This window comes from Notothenia rossii (assembly GCF_949606895.1).
Source record: "Notothenia rossii genome assembly, chromosome: 6".
NCBI lineage: Eukaryota > Metazoa > Chordata > Actinopteri > Perciformes > Nototheniidae > Notothenia > Notothenia rossii.
Genome location: NC_136909.1, coordinates 55,709,582 through 55,731,897, shown reverse-complemented (window position 1 = coordinate 55,731,897; position 22,316 = coordinate 55,709,582). Strand labels below are relative to the sequence as shown.

The 22,316-nt window shown below is 43.2% G+C and overlaps 1 protein-coding gene across 7 annotated transcripts in view; it reads right to left on the bottom strand.

The window, feature by feature from the left end:
* The window catches only part of birc6 (baculoviral IAP repeat containing 6), a 135,037-nt gene extending 113,176 nt beyond the window's left edge, over positions 1-21,861 (bottom strand). For all 7 annotated transcript variants that reach the window (XM_079690602.1, XM_079690605.1, XM_079690603.1 and 4 more), the window contains exons 1-24: positions 21,416-21,861; positions 17,541-17,722; positions 16,578-16,715; positions 11,773-11,966; positions 11,467-11,578; positions 10,857-10,939; positions 10,546-10,771; positions 10,253-10,413; positions 9,967-10,025; positions 8,120-9,775; positions 6,670-6,819; positions 6,233-6,458; positions 5,945-6,105; positions 5,584-5,715; positions 5,207-5,338; positions 4,894-5,060; positions 4,588-4,721; positions 4,228-4,389; positions 3,995-4,126; positions 3,344-3,441; positions 3,124-3,271; positions 2,777-2,910; positions 2,261-2,407; positions 1,795-1,982 (exon numbers count right to left, since the gene is read on the bottom strand). In XM_079690602.1, coding sequence (XP_079546728.1) covers positions 1,795-1,982; positions 2,261-2,407; positions 2,777-2,910; positions 3,124-3,271; positions 3,344-3,441; positions 3,995-4,126; positions 4,228-4,389; positions 4,588-4,721; positions 4,894-5,060; positions 5,207-5,338; positions 5,584-5,715; positions 5,945-6,105; positions 6,233-6,458; positions 6,670-6,819; positions 8,120-9,775; positions 9,967-10,025; positions 10,253-10,413; positions 10,546-10,771; positions 10,857-10,939; positions 11,467-11,578; positions 11,773-11,966; positions 16,578-16,715; positions 17,541-17,722; positions 21,416-21,626 — 5,133 coding nt within the window. In that variant the 5' untranslated portion in view covers positions 21,627-21,861. The remainder of the gene's footprint in view (positions 1-1,794; positions 1,983-2,260; positions 2,408-2,776; positions 2,911-3,123; positions 3,272-3,343; positions 3,442-3,994; positions 4,127-4,227; positions 4,390-4,587; positions 4,722-4,893; positions 5,061-5,206; positions 5,339-5,583; positions 5,716-5,944; positions 6,106-6,232; positions 6,459-6,669; positions 6,820-8,119; positions 9,776-9,966; positions 10,026-10,252; positions 10,414-10,545; positions 10,772-10,856; positions 10,940-11,466; positions 11,579-11,772; positions 11,967-16,577; positions 16,716-17,540; positions 17,723-21,415) is intronic.
* Positions 21,862-22,316: the final 455 nt, after the last annotated feature.

Genomic DNA, 22,316 nt, shown 5'->3' with positions numbered 1-22,316 from the left:
TTAATTGTAATACACGTTTCAAAATGATAACGAAGTAACAACATACTGATACCGGTTAGTAAAAACCATGAATTAATGCTTTGACAAGTCTGCAGACAGACGGCAGGCGAAAAACTTTTTTAAATGCGTGTTTTCTGAATGGAGATCGGCTAAGCTAACGCAGTATATGCTCCGACCGTCCACACTCACAACAACGGCCTACAGACATAAACAAACCAGCGACTGTACTCGCCATGACACAGACAGTCTGGGGTTTGTACTAGGGCTGCAACAAATGACTAATTTGATAATCGATTAATCTATCGATTAATGAAACGATTAATGGACTATTCGGACTATTACTGTATGCCTTGCACAATTTCTCAAACGCTCTTATTTAGCCATCAACTTTTAGATTTAGCTTGAGGTTGTTTTAGGCATGTGGAAACTAACAATGAAGACAATAAAGATCAATACTTGATTCAAAAATACATATATTATTAAATTAACTAAACACATTTTGAACAAAATTAACATTGCTTTTTATTTAAATTAAATAAATAATATTTCACATCAAAAGAAACAACAATGTTTTAACAAATCGTATTAAATAATGTGATGACAGAACTGTAAACAGAATAGCTGAAACTTTAACAAAATAAATAACTCAGTTACCTTTAATCATTAACCCATGTTTGTATAATGTAGTTAACTCCGTGTGTTGCTGCTAGCATACATAACACCTGACGTGGAAACGTTACGGTTCCTCCGTCTGAATGTGGTGCACGTTTGCTAAATGTTTAGACAAATTGTTCGTGTTACCGCCCTTACATGCTAAACTCTTATTGCACTTTTGGCAACTTGCATTGTCCACATCGAGACGGGTAAAGTTTAACCACAGCTCGGAGCGCGTTCTCTCCGCCATCTCCGCAGTGTGTTGCTGCATGTAGCAGTCGCGTGTGTGTAAACTGCCCCACCCCCTCGCACACAGACGGGAGAGAGAGATCTCGTCTGATCGAAAATACATCATAGATGCAATTGTCTGTCTTTTTGCATGTTAGAAACGAGTTGGCGACACTAAGACTGCGATATAATGTTTTTGTAGCAATAATACATGACATATATTTTTTAAATGTCTCCAGTACCGATAAAAAGACCAATAACGTTGGAGCTTAACGGCACGTAAAACACACATGATGACGTCACCAACGAATCGACGACTGAATTAGTTGGCAACTAATTTGGTAATCGATTTTAATCAATTAAGTCGATTAGTTGTTGCACCCCTAGTTTGTACTTGTTTAACTTTTGTCTAGTTTCTGAACAGTTATGAGGAGCTGTGAGCTTGAGTGCTAACAGCTAACGGCTGATGTTGGTTTTGTGTTTCACATTGAAGATGAGGTCACGGCTCCGCCTACACTGCGTTACTATAGTTACTACCCCAGTTCCTAAACTATAATGGAAACGCAGCATAAAGTGAGCCTGGCCTACCAAGGTCTAACTATACAGTACTAAGCCGTGCGAGGCCCTGCAGTGGAAATGCGCCATAACTAACTAGTAGCTGGTATCGTAACAGCAGAATTACTAAAAAGAAATTTTAAAAAATCAAGAAAATCAAAATTCCTGAAAATGACATTAAATGTGTTGTCATTAGGTGCCTGCAGTTAGAAAATATGCTTTTAAAAAAGGAAAATAGTACTATAGTACTAATAGTAGTATAGTTTTACTGTGCCACCTATGCTGCTAAGTGAAATGATGAGCGTTTGTGCGTACATGCGCTTGTGCGCGTGCATGTGCGTGCGTGTGGGTGTGTACCTGCTGCTGCAGCTTGAGCAGCTGCTGCTGTTTCTCCTGCAGCACCTGCAGCTGCTGCTCCGCTGACACCATGGCGTGGGACAGTGACTGTAGCGCCACCTGTGCTGCAGAGCTCAGCGCTGTAGAAGCTTCTCCAACCGTTCCTGACGACAGGCCTCCCACCGCAGGCGTCACGCCAAACGTACTCACTGGGGGTAAAGAGTAAGAGATCAGGAGATGACCACTTAAGTGTTCCAACAGCTTCTCAAGTGGACAATTATTTAAAAAATAATACAACATTTAAAACCACAAGTAATTGAGTATACAAAAGATTGTGTTAAAGGGAGCTTTTCTAAGAGTTTATTCTAATTCCAGCATATTCCTAGCCCTTAAAAATAACATTTAATATTAGGCATTGAAGAAACGTTTTCAGCTGTGTGAGCTCTGTGATCAGGGGCCAAAGACATCTATTTCAAGTTATGTTTACCGGTGAACAGGCTGGCGTCGTCTCGCTCCACCCGTGTGCCGTCACTAGTAGAGATACAACTAAAGTGCAAAGGCTCCACCTCCAGGAGTCCTGTCAGTGCTGTGAAGCTGCCTTCTGCTGCTGAACAGCTGCTCACCTTTCCATTCCCTGAACAACACAACACCAAACCAAACATTCAGGAACACACAAGCTTCAGAACAAAACTACAATTCAACTCTATCCAGTTTTCCTCAATTTTGGAATGATTTTTTAATGAATCAAGACCCTAAGAATTTAAAGGAGAAATGTTGTGAGATACAGAAATCTCACGGTCAGTATACCGTTTACATGACTTAAAGCTTCAGTTAAAGGTTGAACACATCCTTATCAGAATAACAAAGAATGGAGCCATCTTTACACACAAACAAAATGTATTGGAGAAGTTCAATCTATTTAAAGTAATCTTATTTTATATACATTGTTTACCGTCTGATGCAACTTCATCGTTAGTCAGAATACCGTGTGAAAAGCTGATACCTGACAGGATGTCAGAGAGGTCGATCTCATCTGACTGGACTCCGATGCTGCTGTTGAAGGCGTTCCTACAGGAGGAGCCGCTGACCTCCAGGTCAAACAGCACCGGGTCGAAGGGAGAGCTGTACAGGCCGTACCTGCAGGAGGAGGACAGGAGGGGGGAGAGTGATGCTTGTGATGGGTAGATACATAGAGGAATTAAGAACAAAGCGGATGAGACAGTGGGCTTCACTTCAGCAGTAGTTGGAAATACTTGTATCTTCTTATCATTAAATAAATAAATAAATAAGTTAAGTAATAGAAGACAAGCCTGCAGAGGCTGTAAGAAACTCTTGAAGTAGTTGCAGTACCTGGTCTGCAGCAGAGCCTCCAAGGGGGTGAGGCGGTCCTGCAGCTGTCGAGAGATGGTGGTGAGCAGAGAGGCGCAGGCGGTGCTGCAGCCTGCCAGGTCCTCCTCCTTCACGTAGTTCAGCAGCACGAAGTACCAGAACACAGATCCTGAGACAGGACAGAGGGGTCAGGCACTGAATGCTGGGGGATGATGATCGGAGTTGTTGTTCAGTTACTTACCACCAGTAGCTGATGCAGGCAGATAAGGCATATTGTCTAGCATTGCCTTCAGAAGACTGACTCCAAAACCCTGCTGACTTTGGTCACCTTTCCCATTGCTACAGCAGGGAAAAATAAAACGGCATGTTTATTATTATGTCCGTATAAACCCAAAAACATAAATAAAAGTACAAATACTCCATCGTATCGGCATTTTACACTATAGGAACCAAATAAACGTTGACATAAAGCAGAAGGGATAGCCATAATAATGTGTTATGCTTTTCTTTCCAGTGCCCCCCCCAGATCATTTGATAAAAAGTTGCTGAACCTATATTACGTCACTGCTCACTTCATAAATCCAGGTTCAGGTGCTCTCGGGGGTGAATTCAATATTTATTTCGCAACACAGCAAACAAAACAAATATTCCCCAGGGATACGTGTTTGCTTATGAATATTTAGTACGTGTGCTTTCCTGTTATGCAATTTATCTGTAGACAATGTGTTTTGAGTGAGTGAGTAAGTGTTATGATCGATCGATCGATCGATAGATCGATAGATCGATAGATCGATAGATAGATAGATAGATAGATAGATAGATATTGAATGTATCTGCCCCTCAGTTTCACTGGGCAGTTCAGATAGCCACTGAAATCATCCATGCTCCTTACCTTATACAAAGTGCAAGAAAGCGGGCACATTTGTGCGCGATGCTCCGGCCAGCTTCGAAGAAACACATCCGCACAATATCCGTTAGCCTTGTCCGGGATTTTGCCAGCAGGCCCTCTTTTCCTTCTCTTAAACTGAAGCCAAAGAATATATTATTATTGTCTGCAAAATGTCAAAGTGGAGGTAAAGTGTGAACGAGATGTCATAGATGAATGTGGTGTTATTTTAGTCCTACCTGCAAGGTCCGTTAGAGAACACCCCAGCCAGCCAGCAGAGGATGTCGAGGATGAGGCTCTGAGCGTGCTCATTGGCTGGGCTGACTTCTGTGCGTCTACACAGCGCGTCCAGCAGCTTCTCGTGGAAGTCTGGGAACTGCAGCATAGCACAGCGTTGGACCCTGAGGAGCAGAGAAGGACAAACATAAGTTTACTTCTGCAACAGGAACAGCAGAAACAGGTATACCAAGAAGTCACTGTCATCTGATGGAATGTGTGTTTGTACACTTACTGTTCAATTTACTTCTGCAATGTTAGATATTTATTACAACAACATTTTGACAGTGCCAACAGAACATAATGTTTCACATTGATCTGACCTTTCTTTGGGCATTGACGTCTTTTTAAACTTTCTGATTGTGACTGAGACCTCCTGCAGCAGGTCACAGCCTCGCATGTTTTCCACTTTCTTCGAGGGCGCTGAGCTCTCGCTTTTCACTGCAGACACCTTCTCCTACAATCACACACACACAAACAAATACATTAATGTGAGTGTGTTAACTTTTTTGGAAAGGTAAGGATATGAGAACTACTACATCAATAAAAACATTATTTACATTTATATTTGCATGGGAGTATTTCAAATATGAACCTATCCTGAGAAAACTGGAAGCAGTGATGTGTACCTTGGAGGCCTGAGCCCGCTGCAGCAGGGTGGACAGTGAGTGCGCTTTGGTGCCCTGGGGCTTGGCACAGGGCATCCTCACCACAGGTCGGGGGCTCTCCTCCATGCCCCGGTCACTCACAGCTTTAATGTGAACCAGGAAGGAGCGGTACTTGCCTCCCGCCATGCCTCCAGGGGAGGGAGAACAATACAGCTTAGAAAACATGAACGTACTCACAACTGAATAGCATCTTCCTGAGCAGAAAACCCCTGAGGGTCAGGTTGGGATCAGGTCATGATGCCCTCACAGAACGTGTACTTGTGAGTGTAGTTACCTTTGACCAGCTTGGGGCTGGTGAGACTGAGCATGCCTGCATGGCCAGAGAGGTCCAGCCCACTGGCCAGCCACACTGGACCACACAGGATGTCCTCCTTGTGGTCCTCCAGGAATGGACAAAGCATGGAACCTGCAGCAAACACATGAACCGCTATATTTAGGGCGGGTAATACACACATTAAGACTTTAACAATGTCAAACAACAACCTTCAGCCCTAAAAAGAAATGTCATGCCTTTCCAGTTTACCAACCACTCAAAGCGCTTAAACACTAAATGCCAACCTTTATACTCATGTTTGTTACAGTCTTTTTAGAAAATTAGAGACAGCAACATTTCTGAATCTGAAATAAAGCAAAAATGGTGTTATTCTTTACCTGATGTCTCCTCAATGTCCATGAACTGGATGTCCTCTGTGAAGTCATGCAGCAGAGGCTGTCCGTTCCTCTCGCCGTTAGCGTGGAGGATGCTGGAGAGGGGGAAGGAGATCTGTCTGTCCACCGCCGTCTCTGTTACAGACATCAGAGGCAAGAGTCACACACAAAGAGAGGATCCATATTCAATAGGCCACAATTCCTTTTAGCGGATATTGTAATGAAAAACAACACAAAACATATTTAAGCACCTGGATCAAAACAGTTGCAAAGAACAATCTACCAACCTGCAGGTATGCATTCAGTATAGTCACTGTACTAAATACTTTACAAAAAAGATACCATCTCAAGGCAGTGTCCTTACCGCTGACTTTGCCCAGCCCGGGCGCTTTGTTCTTCAGTAAGGTGACCTGGATCTGAGGAATGTTGATGATGTTGGCATTCAGGAGAAACTTGAAGTCCACGTGACCCACCATGCAGGCCTTGGGCAGCACCAGCTCAAACACATGCTCGTCCCAGCTGGAGCTGCAAAGACAACACAGGTCACCGACTGCTCAGATATTCAACTCAAGCACTGAAGATGACTTATTAGAGGAGGAGCCTCACTATTAAAGTGACTGCAGTCATACAGTTTTAAAAAAGTTGAGGCTACCTGTCGCTCTGAAGCTTCCAGGTGCGTGTGTGTTGGGCTGCATCTCCGTGGTGCTGCTGGTGGAGGTGCTGGGGGTGGCGCCGCTGCTGCTGCTCTTGCTGCACCTCCGACCAACATGGCGGCACAGTGGCTGAGAAGCGGGGGATCAACGTCTCGAAGCGTGTCAGCTCCACCAGTGACATCAGGCTCTCCGTGGACAGCGGCTGGTCAACAAGGAGGTCCACTCCTTCAAAGAGGACAGTTCAGCAGTTACAGCATCACAGAAGGGCAAACAATTTACCAGTGAAATGTTTGTAATTAACGATCAGGCCATGAATTCTGAAGTGGACAGCTACTGAGGGAGTGAGTGAGTGAGTGAGTGAGTGAGTGAGTGAGTGAGTGAGTGAGTGAGTGAGTGAGTGAGTGAGTGAGTGAGTGAGTGAGTGAGTCAGGTTCACCTGTTATTCCAGGGCTAGAGGGGTTGGAGGAGGGCTTGGCTCCTTCAAGCAGCAGTTCAGCCCCTTTAGAAAGGGGGCCATCAATAAACATGTCTCCATCATCTAGATCGTCACACACACCTCCAATTTGAAGGAAATGAAGTTCTCCACCTTCAAACGAGATACGAAACAAAATGAAAACCTAAAAATGACTTCACTGCACTTTTAACTCTTACTTCAGTTGATTGATCTTGACAGTATATAAACAAATCACCTGCAGGTGCTAAACCTCTTGAGTTAACAAAAGTGTTGAGAAAACATATATAAAGCAAGGCTGGACATTAAGCTTGCTGATGAAAATAGAAGAATAGTTTTTAGGACAATTTTACAGAACAGGAACAGTGCGCTTGCTGAGTTCACACAACTCAGAACATAAAAACATTATTGAAAAGGTGTTCTGATTTTTTTTTTTAAATGTTTGATATTTCTGACAGAGAAGTTAACTGGGAAGATGAGTTTACAGCCGAGTATACTATAAATTACAGTATATTAGGGTTGCACCGATACATCGAGACATCGGCCAATGTTAATCCTATTTACCACCATCGGCAGATCGGTAAACAAGTTAAATGCTCCGATGTTTATGTTGTTCGCGGTGACCTGGAGAAGTCTCGTTAGCATCGTTGTTTTTAAATCTGACGGAAAAAATCTGAAGTCCGGGCATCAGGATTAGAACTGTGACTGTGGTGGAACTGTGGGGGGCTGCCCTCTCCTTTGTGAGGAGCTGCTGCTGCAGGGGGGGGGCGCATGCTGCAGGACTTCCGCTCTGTGTATCGGATGTCTGCAGGATCGGTAAATGAAATCCAGCATTCAATGTTCTTGGGAGAAACTTCTCTCTTACTCGCTCTACACATGCACGCGCCACACGCGGGATAGGCTGCCCTAGTCTGCATTATGCTACTATTACAGTATATGAAGTAAAACATCGGCAAAATTGTTTGTCACTCCTACTATATACCACTATGCTTGAAAAACACATCTAAGGCTTTAAGGTACCTCAATTGTGTATCATGTTGCAGCTAATATAAAAGTTATATCCATTTGAGTGACAAAAACACCCTAAAAAACTAACAAGTATTATGTATCAATGCTTTGTATACATTCTTCCTGTGTGCCACTTTTGATCAAAAAGTATGAAAAACACTTCAATGAACCACACGGTTGCACTGGATGACATGTTCCATCATTACCACAGAGCATGCACACTTTAGTTCAATTTGACTCAATCCAACCAACACATCAGGCTCTCAGAATACCTCACTAGAGCCACAAATCTTCAATAATATGCTGCTGAAAAAAAAAAAAACTACTTTGAAAACCCAATTCATTAAACCCAATCGCAGCCCATCTATCCCAGCAGTCAGCAGAACTGCCGTCGACAGAGAAACAGGCCCAGGAATGAAACACTAACCTTTGGTGCAGGCACAAAGGCGGTCAGTCCCCGAGCAATAGGTCACTGAGACAAAGGGGTCCGTCTCCTCTGCAGACCCCTCCTTCTTAGGAGGCTCCACCTTGGCCAGGACCTCCAACGTAGACAAGTCCAGTATCATTATATATCCAGCCCGTGTGGTCACCACCAGGTGGCCCAGGCCCGCCACCTCCACCCGCTTGCACTCTTTGTGGCTCATGCCAGAGGTGGAGGGGCCGGTGACAGTGCTGCTGGTTGTTGCTGCACCACATGCAGTCCCAGTACCAGCAGAGCCACCAGGGCCTGCAGGGGCCATTCCAAACCCAGAGGAGCCCTTTTTGGACCCTGAGGCCAGAGCCTCCTCAGGAGCTTCTTCATTGTCGTCCTCCCTGCTGTCGAGCACATCAGGAGGCAGCAGTATGAGGGAGGTGATGGCATCACAAGGGTCCCAGATCTGCTGCACCTTCACCGGTTCCTCATCCAAGGTGACGATACGGGTGGAGTAGTTGAGCTTGTAGAGTGCAAGATAGCCACCATTCCCACTACTTGGGGACCTCTGTTGCTGCTGCGGCTGGTCTCCTGGGGGGAGAATGAGGGGGGTCTGAGGTGGTGAGCCCCCTGAGTGGTGGCCTTCCACCCCATTGGCCACTGAGTGTAGACCGTCTCCTTTGCGCTGGCGGCAGAGTGCAGAGTGCAGGCGGTTCAGGTTGTTGAGAGCCTCCACCTGGTTTGTAGCACTCAGAGACTCGGTGCCACATGGCTGCAGGCCCACCAGGAGGTGCACACCGTCCCAGCAGGGCGTGATCGAGTCCACATAAAGGTTCTCCTCTTCCAGCTGTTTGGGAAGCCTCAAGCACTGCACAAGTGCTCCTGGCCGAGGGGGGGCGGAGGCCGTAGCTGCAGCCAGCATGCTCCATTTGTCCATGTGACCATCTAACCCTGCCAGATTAGTTGCTGCATCAGCAAACTGCTGAATATAAGTGATAGGAGGATCCTGAAGAAGAAGCTGCTCGTGTGTGTCAAACTCCATCTCTATAATCTGTGGCACAGTGAAGCCCTCCTCGTGGAGCCCCTTACTCATTAGATTGTTCATTTGAGCAAAAACTTGCCCTGAGGACTTGTCATCCACCTCTCTGATGCTGTACAGCAGCAGCACAGGTATAGTCCTGCGAACAGCCGGCAGAGAGGAGGGGCTGGGGGGTTGGGAACCTACGAGGTTAGAGAAGCCCTGCTCCTGGGCCGCAATCTGGGGGTTACAGGTCTCTATCTCCATTGGGTCCTGGAGAGGCCCAGGGTGAAAGGGCTCAGGGCCGTGAGTCCTTAGCGGACCATCTGTGGTCCTGCGAGTTGAAGCTGGGGCTGTGGGCGGGGGTCCAGCCACGGGGGTGCAGGATGCTGGGCGGTAGCTGAGCAGGCCTCCGGCCAGCAGGCAGGGGAAGGGAATGTTGTGGTAGTCAGCCACCTTGTCCTTTGCTTTGGCCTGGCTGTGGGCCTTGGCTTGGTTTAGTGAGGGGTTGGCACTCAATTCCTCCAGGTCCTTAACCGTGTCCTCCAGCACACTGGCCACCACCTCCCACTGGAGCTTCTCCGGCTGCTGCAGCACACTCAGCGACGTCACCCCCAGGCTCACATCCATGCTCTCGCACTGCGACTGCTGGCCTGGAATAAAAACAAGAGGAGAGGTCTGTCATGTTCCTGATAATAGGTTGGATACATTTGTTTTTTAAACAAAAATATTGAAATAAAGTTGACATCCCGTATCTACATTGCTTTTGATATTGTGCATCCTAATCTCTGAAACAACACCAGCACTTAGAAAGCACAAAAAGTGGTAATTCATGTCTTCATACCGGTTAATGACTCTGATCGGGAATGCTCATCGCTGTCTGAATCCTCCAACTGGTCATCACTGCAAATTAAGAAGTGATTAAAAAGACATGACTAACATGATAAAACACAAACACAAGATTCCATCAAAGAAACAAGAACTGAGTGCTTGAGTCAGAGTAAATGGCTACTGTCTTTTCAGTCATCCACACTTCTGTTGTTGTTGTTTGTTTTGAGGATAGTACTTAAATTCTGTACTAGGTTTTGGTATTATCCTAAATTATCTAGCTGGAAATCTATGTGTTTTACCTGTCTCCCTCTAGCTTGGGCAGGTCTGAGTAGGTGGAGGACTCCTCCAGCCAGGCCAGGGTTGGTCTGCGAGACTCGCTTTGTTGCTCCGCCCCCCCGCACAGAATCAGCTGCCTCAGGATGGCTGGGTCGTATGGATTGATGTCAAACTTCAAGTGCACCTGTTCAGCCCACAAAGACACACTCTTGATTCTGGGCCCATACCAACATTTCCAGGCTGCCACCGATATCATTGAAAGTGAAACACAACACATATGAGAGAGTTTGATGCTTTAACATTTAGATGTTCTGACCCTCATCATTTTAGAGACGTCCCAGATGCAGATCTTGCCCCTCTTGGTGGCAGCAGCCAGAAACTGTGGACAGCTGCCGAAGCCATAGCAGGCGATCTTGTCCGAACTGTCGGGGCTGTTGGGAAATTGGGCAGGGCTGGTGGCCAGTGTCACTGACAGTGGCACATTCTGTGTGTGCTCGCCCTTCACAAAGGGACAATTGGGAGAATGTCGCTCGTGTTCAGACCTAGGGATAGCAGAGAAATGTTGGTCTTCATTCATATGTTATAGCTTGTAGCTCAATAAATGCATTTTTAATAAAGTTAACTCACCAGGGCTCATCTGTAGGTTCCCAACAGACCAGACACACACTGCAGGTGAAACACATGGCTCTGTCATCTCCTGTTGAGGCAGGCTATGGAAAGACAGGGTGGGACAAACACTTACACAGCCGGATTTCAACCACAGGTTTAAATACACAGCATTGATATTACAAGAAACAGGAATAATTAATAAATGTCTGCACTGGACCAATTTGGTGAAGCATGCACAATGCAAAATCCTGATTTGTTTGGAAAAATTGCTCAACAGTTTGCTATTAATCTAACAGTGCTAACAGTACATCCTCCTGGCGGATAAAACAACAGAAAACTCCGGTAAAGGCCCATACACACCATGTAGATGTTCAGCTGTCCACCAGAGGTGGAGCAGTGTGCTTTTAAGTAAGAAAGACTCTGTGCACAGAGACTGTTATAATACATACAATGCTTACTTTGAAAGGGACCATGAGATGATCTATCTACCAAGAGTTCACATCTATTGTTGTGTACAGCATTCAAAAGCCGTAAAAAATCCCCTCGACTGCATGCAAATGATTTGAATGTGCATGCGAGTAAACAGATGTAAAGCTACAGACTGCTGTTCTCCTCTGTCAGAACCTACCTGGTGGTAAAACCCTGCTTGTGCCATTGGATCAGGCTGAGCCCACCTGTACCCAGCATGGGGCCACGATGTAAAAGTCTCCCTCCTGTTGGCCTCACTGTACATCAAAGACCTGCAGAGAACAAATAAGGAACACGTTCAGTTTTACGTTACGTGTGTAGGCGTGGAATGTATCACAGTTCCTGTTTTGTAGTGGACTGTTTACAATCAGTCATATGCGTGTTGTGTATCATAGATTACAGAGTGATGCTACAAAAGTTGTTTGATTTTTGGAGGAAGAAAAATCACTATTTCCTGCTTGCTCACCTATCTACAGAGCGCCCGGGGCCCACACCAAGCTCAGGCCTGGCACTTGATAAGAGGTAGGAGAGCCTGTCCATGATGGATGAAGCCACAGACAAGGCAGCTACGTTCTGGTTTATCTTCTTGAGCTCATTGACAATGGCACTGGCCACCAGCTTCAGCACGTGGTGGGGAAGCTGGAGGGTCACTGTCGCCCACTGAAAGAGAAGCCAAACATCAGAGAGAGGAGAGAGAGATTTAATGCCAGTAAAATAAAAAGCAGATCACTAGGAGCTAGCTATATCATCAAGGTGTGAATTTACAGTCAAGCAGACACTGGTGCAGGTATATTTGAGTACATGATGACTAGAGTTACCAAACAGGTAAACACATTCTTAAGTTCTTTAGGAAACATTCACGTAAGCAATGACACTTGAGAAGGGATGTTGCTGTTTACATTCAATTGTGTTTATAGAAAATCAGGTCCAGAAAACAATTGAATAAGGTTAACTTTGTAAATATGGTTATTTCCTCCTTATTTTATACAAGCCAAGTCACATTGTCCTTTGCTGTACCAAAACACACACAGCCCGTGTTTGCCAGCTCCACCAGGCTAGACATGTAGACGCACTGTACTGGACACTAGGGCCGAACGATTAATCGATTTTAAATCGAAATTGGAAATGATGCGATTATCAAATCGCAAAGCCTGCGATCTTTTTTAACATTCTTTTTTTTTTTTACAATTTTTTTTTTTCTTTTTGTGTGTCGGTCATCCACACCCATCAGAAGTGCTGTGCTCAACATGTACCAGCCATTGTTAACCAATCAGAAGTGGCCCATGATAGAAGGTGATCGACAGATCGAGCCAATCACCAGCCATGTATTTTTGAAAGTGCCTGCCCTTTCCAAATGGCTTCCAAATGGAACTTTCCTAGATGGTTTGGTGAAACAAACAAACCATCTGAGTCAGGTTAGTAATGCTCCACCACATGTTTCTCTTACAGGGTGAATCTTAAACTGAAGCTTGACTTGAAAGCAACCCAACGGAAGTTTCATGTAAGTTTAGTTCTTTCACTCTTAGCTCGGGCTGCGGGGGTGCTAGAGACGGGAGCATGTTGATACGACCTTCATAGCCGGAGTTATGGCCGCATTTTACAATAAACTTACGTTGGGTCGCTTAAAAACAAATATCGCAATTCGAATTGCAATCGCAATATTTGTCAGGAAAATGCCAATAAGATTTTTTCCCAAAATCGTGCAGCCCTACTAGATACACAAGGAAGACAAATAATATTGATCTGCTAACGCGACAGAAATAAACTGCCACTACATTTTGTGTTTTTTAAGTTTTATCTCTCCTTTAGAACATTAGACTAGTATTGAAACTAGGGCTGCAACAACTAATTTGATAATCAATTAATCGACTATTCGGACTATTACTGTATGCCTTGCACAATTTCTCAAACGCTCTTATTTAGCCATCAACTTTTAGATTTAGCTTTAGGTTGTTTTAGGCATGTGGAAACTAACAATGAAGACAATAAAGATCAATACTTGATTCAAAAATACATATATTATTAACTAAACACATTTTGAACAAAATTAACATTGCTTTTTATTTAAAGAGCAACTTCCAGGTTAAAGACACCTGTGAATAAATGTGTATGAAAATGATGAATACACTAGATTTTCCAAAAAAAAAACAGAAATATACACTACAGTGACATCTGGCGTCGCTTTTGTAAGAAATGTTCACTTCCGCATAAAAAAGCCTCGGCACGTGACCTCCCGCGTGTGACGTAACACGGGGGACACAAGGGGGAGAGCGGCCGGTGTAACGTATTAATAAACATGGATCCCAATGCTAGTTTCGACACAGAAGAAGTTGAACATGAATATTTGAATGCATATGACGGACCACAACCTTATAATTATGAGCCTGCTAGGCGTCCAAGAGACCAGGAGCAGCCAAGGATTAGAAGAAATGACGGCCATCGGAGAGAAATTGAGCTGTGGTGTGAGGAGAACCAGTGGAGAACTGGGCAGCTATCTTGGTGAGTGACCGGCGTTAGCTACAGAATGTTAGCTAATGTCACATCACAACATTTTAAAGTTAGCTATCATATATCAGGCTATAACTAAAGTAGCATTGATTATATAGTAACGTTACTGGCAGTACTGTTGATACTGATCCATAACAGAAACTAATGTGCAAGTATCAGCCGTATCTCGCGTTACCTAATGCAACTCCACACTACGGTGCTGTGTACTGGAGGAGAGACGCGAGATACGGCTGATACTTGACGATCTGGCGGAGAAAGGTTGTGGAGCCTCCGTTGATATGTCGTTGTAAATGGCTTGATGGAAAGCAGGTGTGTAGTCGGGGAGGGTGCACAGCTGCTTGCAGCAGGTGAGTGGAGGTTGAGCCGGGAGCCAGGAGTGACAGCCACCACGCACACACAAACAACACAGACAGGGGGAAACAAACAAACACAAAGGAGACGGCTGGAGCAGTACAGCCACCACAGCGTTACCTAATGCAACTCCACACTATGTCTTACGGTGCCCTGTACCGGAGGGGAGAGCGAGAGAGAGAGAGAGCAGCGAAGGGGTGGGGGGGGAGAGAAGTAATACGGTTTCCTGATAAAGCTGTGGAGAGTATGTGCTGCAGGGAGGTGGATGCACAACGCATCCAGGAACGAACGCTAGCTCCGGTCCTTTTTACTGTGGACTCGATGTCCTGACAGGCTGGTATTTGTGCAACCTGCACAAACACAATACTGCACCATGATTACAAATGGTGAAATACAATGTAAAACTACCGAAAAATACCAGCTCCTTAAAACACAACCGCTCTACTCAACGCAACTCTACTATACCCGCGGTCAGAGAGCGGAGATGTGTCCCCCTGCGTGATGTAATATGACGCGTTTGACGTATGACCTTAAAAAAAAGCCGTTTTTAAGAGCAGAGCTCAAAATTGCTCCTTTCCCTCTGAATTCCTGCCCTTATGTCTCGTAAAACATATCAAATCCTGCATTCACTTTTTTTAATTGTAATTTTCAAGCAAGTTTAAGCATAAATATAGAATAAATAAAAACCTGCAAGATGCTCTTTAAATTAAATAAATAATATTTCACATCAAAAGAAACAACAGTGTTTTAAAAAAATCTTATTAAATAATCTGATGACAGAACTGTAAACAGAATAGCTGGAACTTTAAAAAAATAAATAACTCAGTTACCTCTAATCATTAACCCATGTTTGTATAATGTAGTTAACTCTGTGTGTTGCTGCTAGCATACATAACACCTGACGTGGAAACGTTACTCGTGGATGGGGCTACAGAGCTACTAGAAAGACAGTCGAACCCGGTGCATTCCTCTGTGGTGAACTTTTGCTAAATGTTTAGACAAATTGTTTGTGTTACCGCCCTTACACGCTAAACTCTTATTGCACTTTTGGCAACGAGCATTGTCCACATCGAGACGGGTAAAGTTTAACCACAGCTCGGAGCGCGTTCTCTCCGCCATCTCCGCAGTGTGTTGCTGCATGTAGCAGCTGCGTGTGTGTAAACTGCCCCGCCCCCTCGCACACAGACGGGAGAGAGAGATCTCGTCTGATCGAAAATACACCATAGACGCATTTGTTTGTCTTTTTGCATATTAGAAACGAGATGGCAACGCTAAGACTGCGATATAATGTTTTTTTAGCAATAATACATGACATATTTTTTAAATGTCTCCAGTACCGATAAAAAGACCAATAACGTTGGAGCTTAACGGCGCGTGAAACACACGTGATGACGTCACCAACGAATCGATGACTGAATTAGTTGGCAACTAATTCGGTAATAGATTTTAATCGATTAAGTCGATTAGTTGTTGCACCCCTAATTGAAACCAATAGGTTTAAAGTGCTACCTCTATGTGCTGGTGTTTACATCCCAGTAGCCAACTGTGACTAGAGAAGGCCATGTATTCACTGCTAACTTTATTAGATTGGCTTGCTTCAATTTGACTTTAGCATGTAGCATGGTTTTGTTTGATAAGGTAATCTACACAATTAAAGAGGGACCCCCAGTCAGAGAGTCCTGACATGACTTAATACATCGCTTTAGCAAGATTCGGGCCCTAGTCATAGCTTGTTATTCGATCAATATTTGGGAGAGAAAACTAGCTGTGCTAACACGGCTGTGTTTAAACTGTGTGAGAAAAAAAAATTAGACCTCGGTTTGAAAGAAATTGTGTGAATTCCATTTGTTTCCTAGAACGTTCTAACAGGTATTTTGTACTTTTACCTATATACTTAAATCTAAAAGCAAGGAATCGGTAAAAGATAATGTAATCCAACACCATAACATAATATCGGTTTAATCAACAGCTCAGTGTTAACAATAATTAAACTTTAGCTTTACAGAGCACATATTCATTTATAGCTATTGCATTAGATGGCAATACATTATACTAGTGTCCACCCTAAGGAACCTAACCTACAATGAATGTGGCTCTTCTATTGCTCAAAGGCAGTAAGTGAAGTAAGAGCAATAGGGACCCAGAAAGGAGAGGCAGTGGAACGAGTGGAATGAATTACTCTGTAGTACTCTGAGTGGCCTGAGTGGGAGGATCATTAGTCTTCCTTCACCGACTCCTCTCACATGATCTTCGAAAACATCCCATACTGAAACACGTGCGTGACTTTAAGGTGTCACTAACAGCTAAATGACATAACCCTGATGTGTTGATATTAGCATGGAAAGTAAGCATCTATTTATACAAGACGTAACACTTTAAAAAATGTCACTTTTTGAAAGGTTTCAGACTTACCTTGGCCACTTTGTGATTGGCTGCCGTCTCGTGTGAGGTATTCTTCAGGCCTTCTTTGAGCAGGGTCATAAAGAGTTCATAGCCCTCTGTGTTAGACACGTCAATCTTTTCCTGACAGGCTGACAGCATCTGCTGGGCCTAACAACAGACAAACACACACAAACACAGTTACCATCATCAACAGGTACCATTGATACCATCTTCTTAACAAATAAAGGATTTCATGGGTTCTTGAGCCATTTATTGCATGATTATATGACTTCAGTCACATGTCACTGTAGACACATTCAGAACCAATTAACCTAACAAGTGGCCCCACAGAAAAGTGTCAGATCATTTGTACCTTAAATAATTAAATTGTTTAGGTACAGCTGTTGAGATGCAGTTGAATAGTAAGATATAATAGCAGATGAGTGCTACTGTGTTTCAGCAGATAAGTTGTGGCAACACATCCTTAAATGGCCTATGCAAGGCCTCTGTAAGCGTCAGCACCAGAGTTTATTTCCTGCCAAATGTTGCACCAATGACAAAACATGGCTTGTGTAAATGCGCCTTGTATAGTGTGTAGTATCTAAAACAATTTGAATATACAGGTTGTGACATCAGGTCGTTAAACATCAAGAAGTATGATGTTTAACACACATTCTGCCAACATAGTCAAATGTTTGAATTTTATTTAGAACAACATAGTTTGTGTTAGCAATTAATATAAACAATGAATGTTCCTGCTTGCTCCAAGGAAAAACACCACCTGGGGCATCCACTGTTCAGGGGGCTTTGACTTAGTTGAGGCAATCAATTATTCACTTCAAACCAAGAGAAAGACCCAAACAGGCCCTGCAGTAGTAATAACAATGAGGGCTTATATACTGAGGGAGGAATGAAAGGGTTAAGGACACACATCTTTAAAGGGCACAAACATGTGAATATGAGGCGCAGTCTCTCTGAACAGTGGTCCCTCACCTCTGTGACGGGTAGCTCCAGCTGGACCATGTCCTCCGGCTTTGCCACAGGAGGCTGCAGAGCTGTGTCCAGGAGCAGGATGCCATTCAGGTCCTTCCTGCATCCCACTGCATAGTCGTCCACAAAAAGCACCTTGTCTGCTGCAGGAAAGTACTGACACCTGACACGGCCGCCAGGTTTAGCTGTGAAAGGAACAGAAGATAGCAGACAGTGTGAAGGAAGGGAGGCTGGAATGAAGGCTAAATATCTACCTGAAATACGGCTAAGTTTCATGTATCTTTGGTCGATTGTACTTTGAGATAATAATACAGGGAAACGTCCGTTATTCGCCATGTATGCTCTACCATCTTGTGCCAAACAAATGAAAGCCAAACCTTTTCTTCGTCATTTTCTTATTTCTACTGTTGAATTGAAAACAGATATGTATTTACCATATTATACCATACTTTGCTGCATTGCGGTTTTACAAAATATTTGATCATAATATGAGTTGTGTTTATAGACATATAATTAGTCTTCAATTGAATTGCCCTGACAACAACTTAAGTTACCTCCCTTTTGTGTAGTCTATTTCAATGGTTGGTGATTGACAAAAAGAGGGTTGGTTTGGTTGGAGGATGGGTAATGTTTGAAAGCTTGACAAAACAACCAGCAGCCTAACAAAAGAAAAACGGCATTATTATTAAACAACGAGAAGAGCATCTTCTCGTTGTTTGCCTGAGATCGCATGCTGTGGTTTTATTAAATGTGCCAAGTGCTAGGACTGTCTTAGGGAAGAAAGCTTTTCTCCACTAACTTGGAACAGTCAGCAAAAAGAATGGAAAATTACCAATCTGGTACCACTACATGTTTTTAAAGCTCGGTTGGATGCTACACAACCAGATGCTGTTGGTACCTGTACATGTGGATAGATATGTAAATTGTAATCCCTGTCATTTTTGCTGTATGATGTCCTTTTGTTGTTTTTACGTCTTCATGTGGAACCTACTGCTGCAGGTCTCCCTTGAAAAAGAGATCAATGATCTCAATGGGATTTCACCTGGATAAATAAAGGTTTTGAATTTAATTTAATCTTTGAAAATGTAGGCATTTATATCGAAGCGTATATAATTCACATACAGGCTTCCTACACCTTTTACAAATTAAAATGTAAGCACTTCTAGGGGTCAGTTTCAAGCTTTTCAGACAAAACACACTTTGCTATACTGAAGACTCGGAGTTACCTTTACAATATTGTAATGCAACTAAGTGCCAAAATACTGGACACCTTAAGGTAAGTATCCAGTCATTGGGGAATTCACAGAAGTCAAAAACAATTGAAGCAAAATAAGATTTGTAAATATTATAATGGTAAGCAGAAATGCAGTGAGGGGCATTGATCATAAGGTTGTTGTTTCTTATAAAATGCGACAAATATGGAATCAGCATTGAAACACCCAAACATTGTGTCAGGATCTTTCCATTCCAACTCTGGTTTTGTCATCCTCTAGTAATGGATGTGACAACACCAGAAACCAGACATCTAGAAGTGACATAACCATGCATTCGGGTTCAACTCGGATCAACCATCTATCACCCCGATGGACAGACATCTGATGGTGACAGGCATAACATCAGTCTGGACCTGGAAACCAGGAGCTGGTGCAGTAAATACATTGAGATTCAAGTCAATTTAAAGTAAAGTACATTGAATATCCGACAGCTCAGTATTGCATGTACAGTGTCACTTCTATGTACAATATAAACAGCTTTCATTGGAGCACTATTTGTATCAACATTAGCTGTTTGCAGAAAAATCATACATTTGTAACCACTTGTGCTTTCACAGGGTTGCATGGGGCTGTATCCCAGCTGACATTGGGTCAGAGGGGGGGTTACACCCAGGGCTGACACACAGAACAGACAGATAACCACTGCAGAAAACACTTTCCTCTCAAAGACATGACAGACCATCATGTTAAGAGAAAAGGTTGGGTGCAGTTGGTTGCTTATAGACTGTGTTACTTTGTTTTGAAAAGTGAGAAAAAGCATGTTATTATTATTATTATGATGATTAATATTATTGTTATCATCATCTTCATTATCATAGTAACTCCGTCAAACGGTGATATGCTACATCTCAAAAGGCATATGACCCAATCCTCCAATAGGTGCGGCCATCAAACACAATGGGCAGTACAAACTATCACAGTTCTACAATCAAGCAGTATTTATGTGATAAACTGTGTGTGGCAATACTGTTTACAGTCAACAGTCTCATTCACAACAACTTGGACACTGACTGAGCTATGGGAACTTCTTAATCACAGTAAACACTTCATATGGAAAAAGATACTAACCAACAATCTTAATTTTGTTCAACGATATAAAGGCAGGGTGAAGGCTTTTCTATAAATACTGACATCCATCCGCATCTTTGCACAATTTATGATGTCAACACTTATAAAGACCCAAACCATGTGTGTTTAAGAAATGCTCTCAAGCTTTTAAAAGAGAAGCGCTTTGCCCCATGTTATGATGTGTAAACAAAGCAGAGGACGGTGATCAGCATTGCAGTTAGCAGGCGGGTGTGGAGCACAGCTTGTGAAAGGAATTTCCAAGTCTTTCGAAACTGTCAATGTTATGTACATGTCAATAACATTGTGACTGTACTGTGCACGCAGATGTGCAAAACAAACAAGACAAGTGTTAGACTGGTTGTTTGACTGAATTAGCCAAATAAGCATAGCAAGCAAATATTGCTTGATTCCACCCAGTGGTGTAAAGTAACCAAGTACATTTACTCAAGTACTGTAGAATTTTGAGGGACTCACTTTATTTGAGGATTTCAATTGTTTTGCTACTTAGTAATTCTACCCCACTACAATCAGAGGTAAAGTGTTTACTCCAATACATTTATTTAGTACCTTTACAGATTTGGATGAATGATGTGAAATATAATCAAGTGTTAAATCAGACTTTAGTTCCACCTAGAGTAAATTCACAAGCTACCCTGCAGTATACCAAAGTCATTCAAACTAGCTGCACCTTTACCAGCTTTGAGAACACTTTAACGATCAATCATTATAATCAAAACATATGATGTGAATTATTCTGAAATTGGCTGATCTGCATAATGTATACTTTTACATTTAAGTATATTTTGATTCTAATACTTTTCTACTTTTAGTTAAGTACAATTTTGATTGCAGAAGTTTTACTTGTAACAGAGTATTCCTAAACTCTGGTACTTCTACTTTTACTTAAGTATAAGATCTGAATATTTCTTCGACCTCTTATTACAGAAAACTGCAACATCAAGAAAAGCTTACTTTCCGCATCAGACCATAAATGACTGACAGTTAACACCATAGGCTGTGGAGTTAAGCAGCTAAAGTGCCGCTTGCTAGCGTAGTGGCTGTCACAGTAACTCCCATATCCATTATGTAACGTTACTACCTTAAACTAGCAAACATTAGGTTTGCTACATTAGTGCCTCAACATAAAGTGTCAATATAACGACATATCGTGACTGACCACTAGAATGACAGGAACTGTCAGCCAGGATAGGTTGCCCGGCTAACTAGCGCTGTGCTATGTTAACCAGCTAGCTATTAGCTTGCATGGTATATGACATAACGGTGGTAAACAGAAGCAAGCACAGACGCTGGAGAAACACTACTGTACATTTGAAGATAAACCACTCAACGTCCAAAGACGATGTAAAAGCGAAACCAAAAGGAATCCTGTACAAATAATGTAACTAGGCCCAAAGAACACTACTAGGAACAGCTAGCGCTAGCCTGTGTCGTGTTTAGCGTTAGTGTGTGTTGACAACCAGAGGCTGGTTTCTCACACTGTTGGTGTCAGGGCTGACAGAGGACTCGGATGCTTACCGTGCAACGCTGACGCCTGGAGAATGGCCCCCGAAGTGCCGTCTATGACTTTAATGCTGCCGCGGCTTGTGACGGCCAGGATAGCGTTGAGGGCCGGGTGGTAGGAAAGGCTTCGCAGGCCCTCCTCGTCGCAACGCAGGCAACCGTCTCTCAGTACAATCCAGTCTGAAGAGGTGGACGAGCCGGATCCCGGCGAGGCCGCGGCCGCCATCTTTCCTTATTTTCCCTTCCCTTCCTTTCTGGCGTTTGTAATGATCCGACGATACAATAATAATGGTAATTTTATAAGACTATCAGCGTACTATTACTCCTCTGCCACTGCTGACTCCTTCTGCGGCTTCTTCTCCTCCGCCCGTTACCGCAGCAGTGGCTATTCACCATCAGCTCTGAGGAACTCCAGGCTAGGCTTTCTGTCAGTTACACGATAGGTAAACGGAGCTAGCGTATCTTTTCGCCACTTCCCGCGATAACACCAAGTGAACACGAGAACAGCGGCTGGAATACATAATAAGACCATCAAAAATAATAGAGCTCTCTGCAATGAACAACCGTGAAAAACAAGTAGCCAAGATTACCATGTTTCTTCTAATGAAAATGCAGAACTGATGCAGTCCAATTATAGAACACAAACAATTACTTAACACACAGTTGAATTAAAACTTAATATAAGAGCCAGACCGAGTTGTATTTCTTATTTCTATCTCTCTAGAACTTTTACACTTGTAAACACTAATTTTAAAGATATAAATAAGAAAAAAGAGCCGGCAAAAAGTAATATATATGATGTTTTTGAACAGCATGATTTATCCATAAGACTAATCCAGCAACGTATCAAAAAAATAAAATGAATAGGTTTTGCCTGCTACACTCAAAGGTGGAGGATGTAATATTCTGGTTGGTG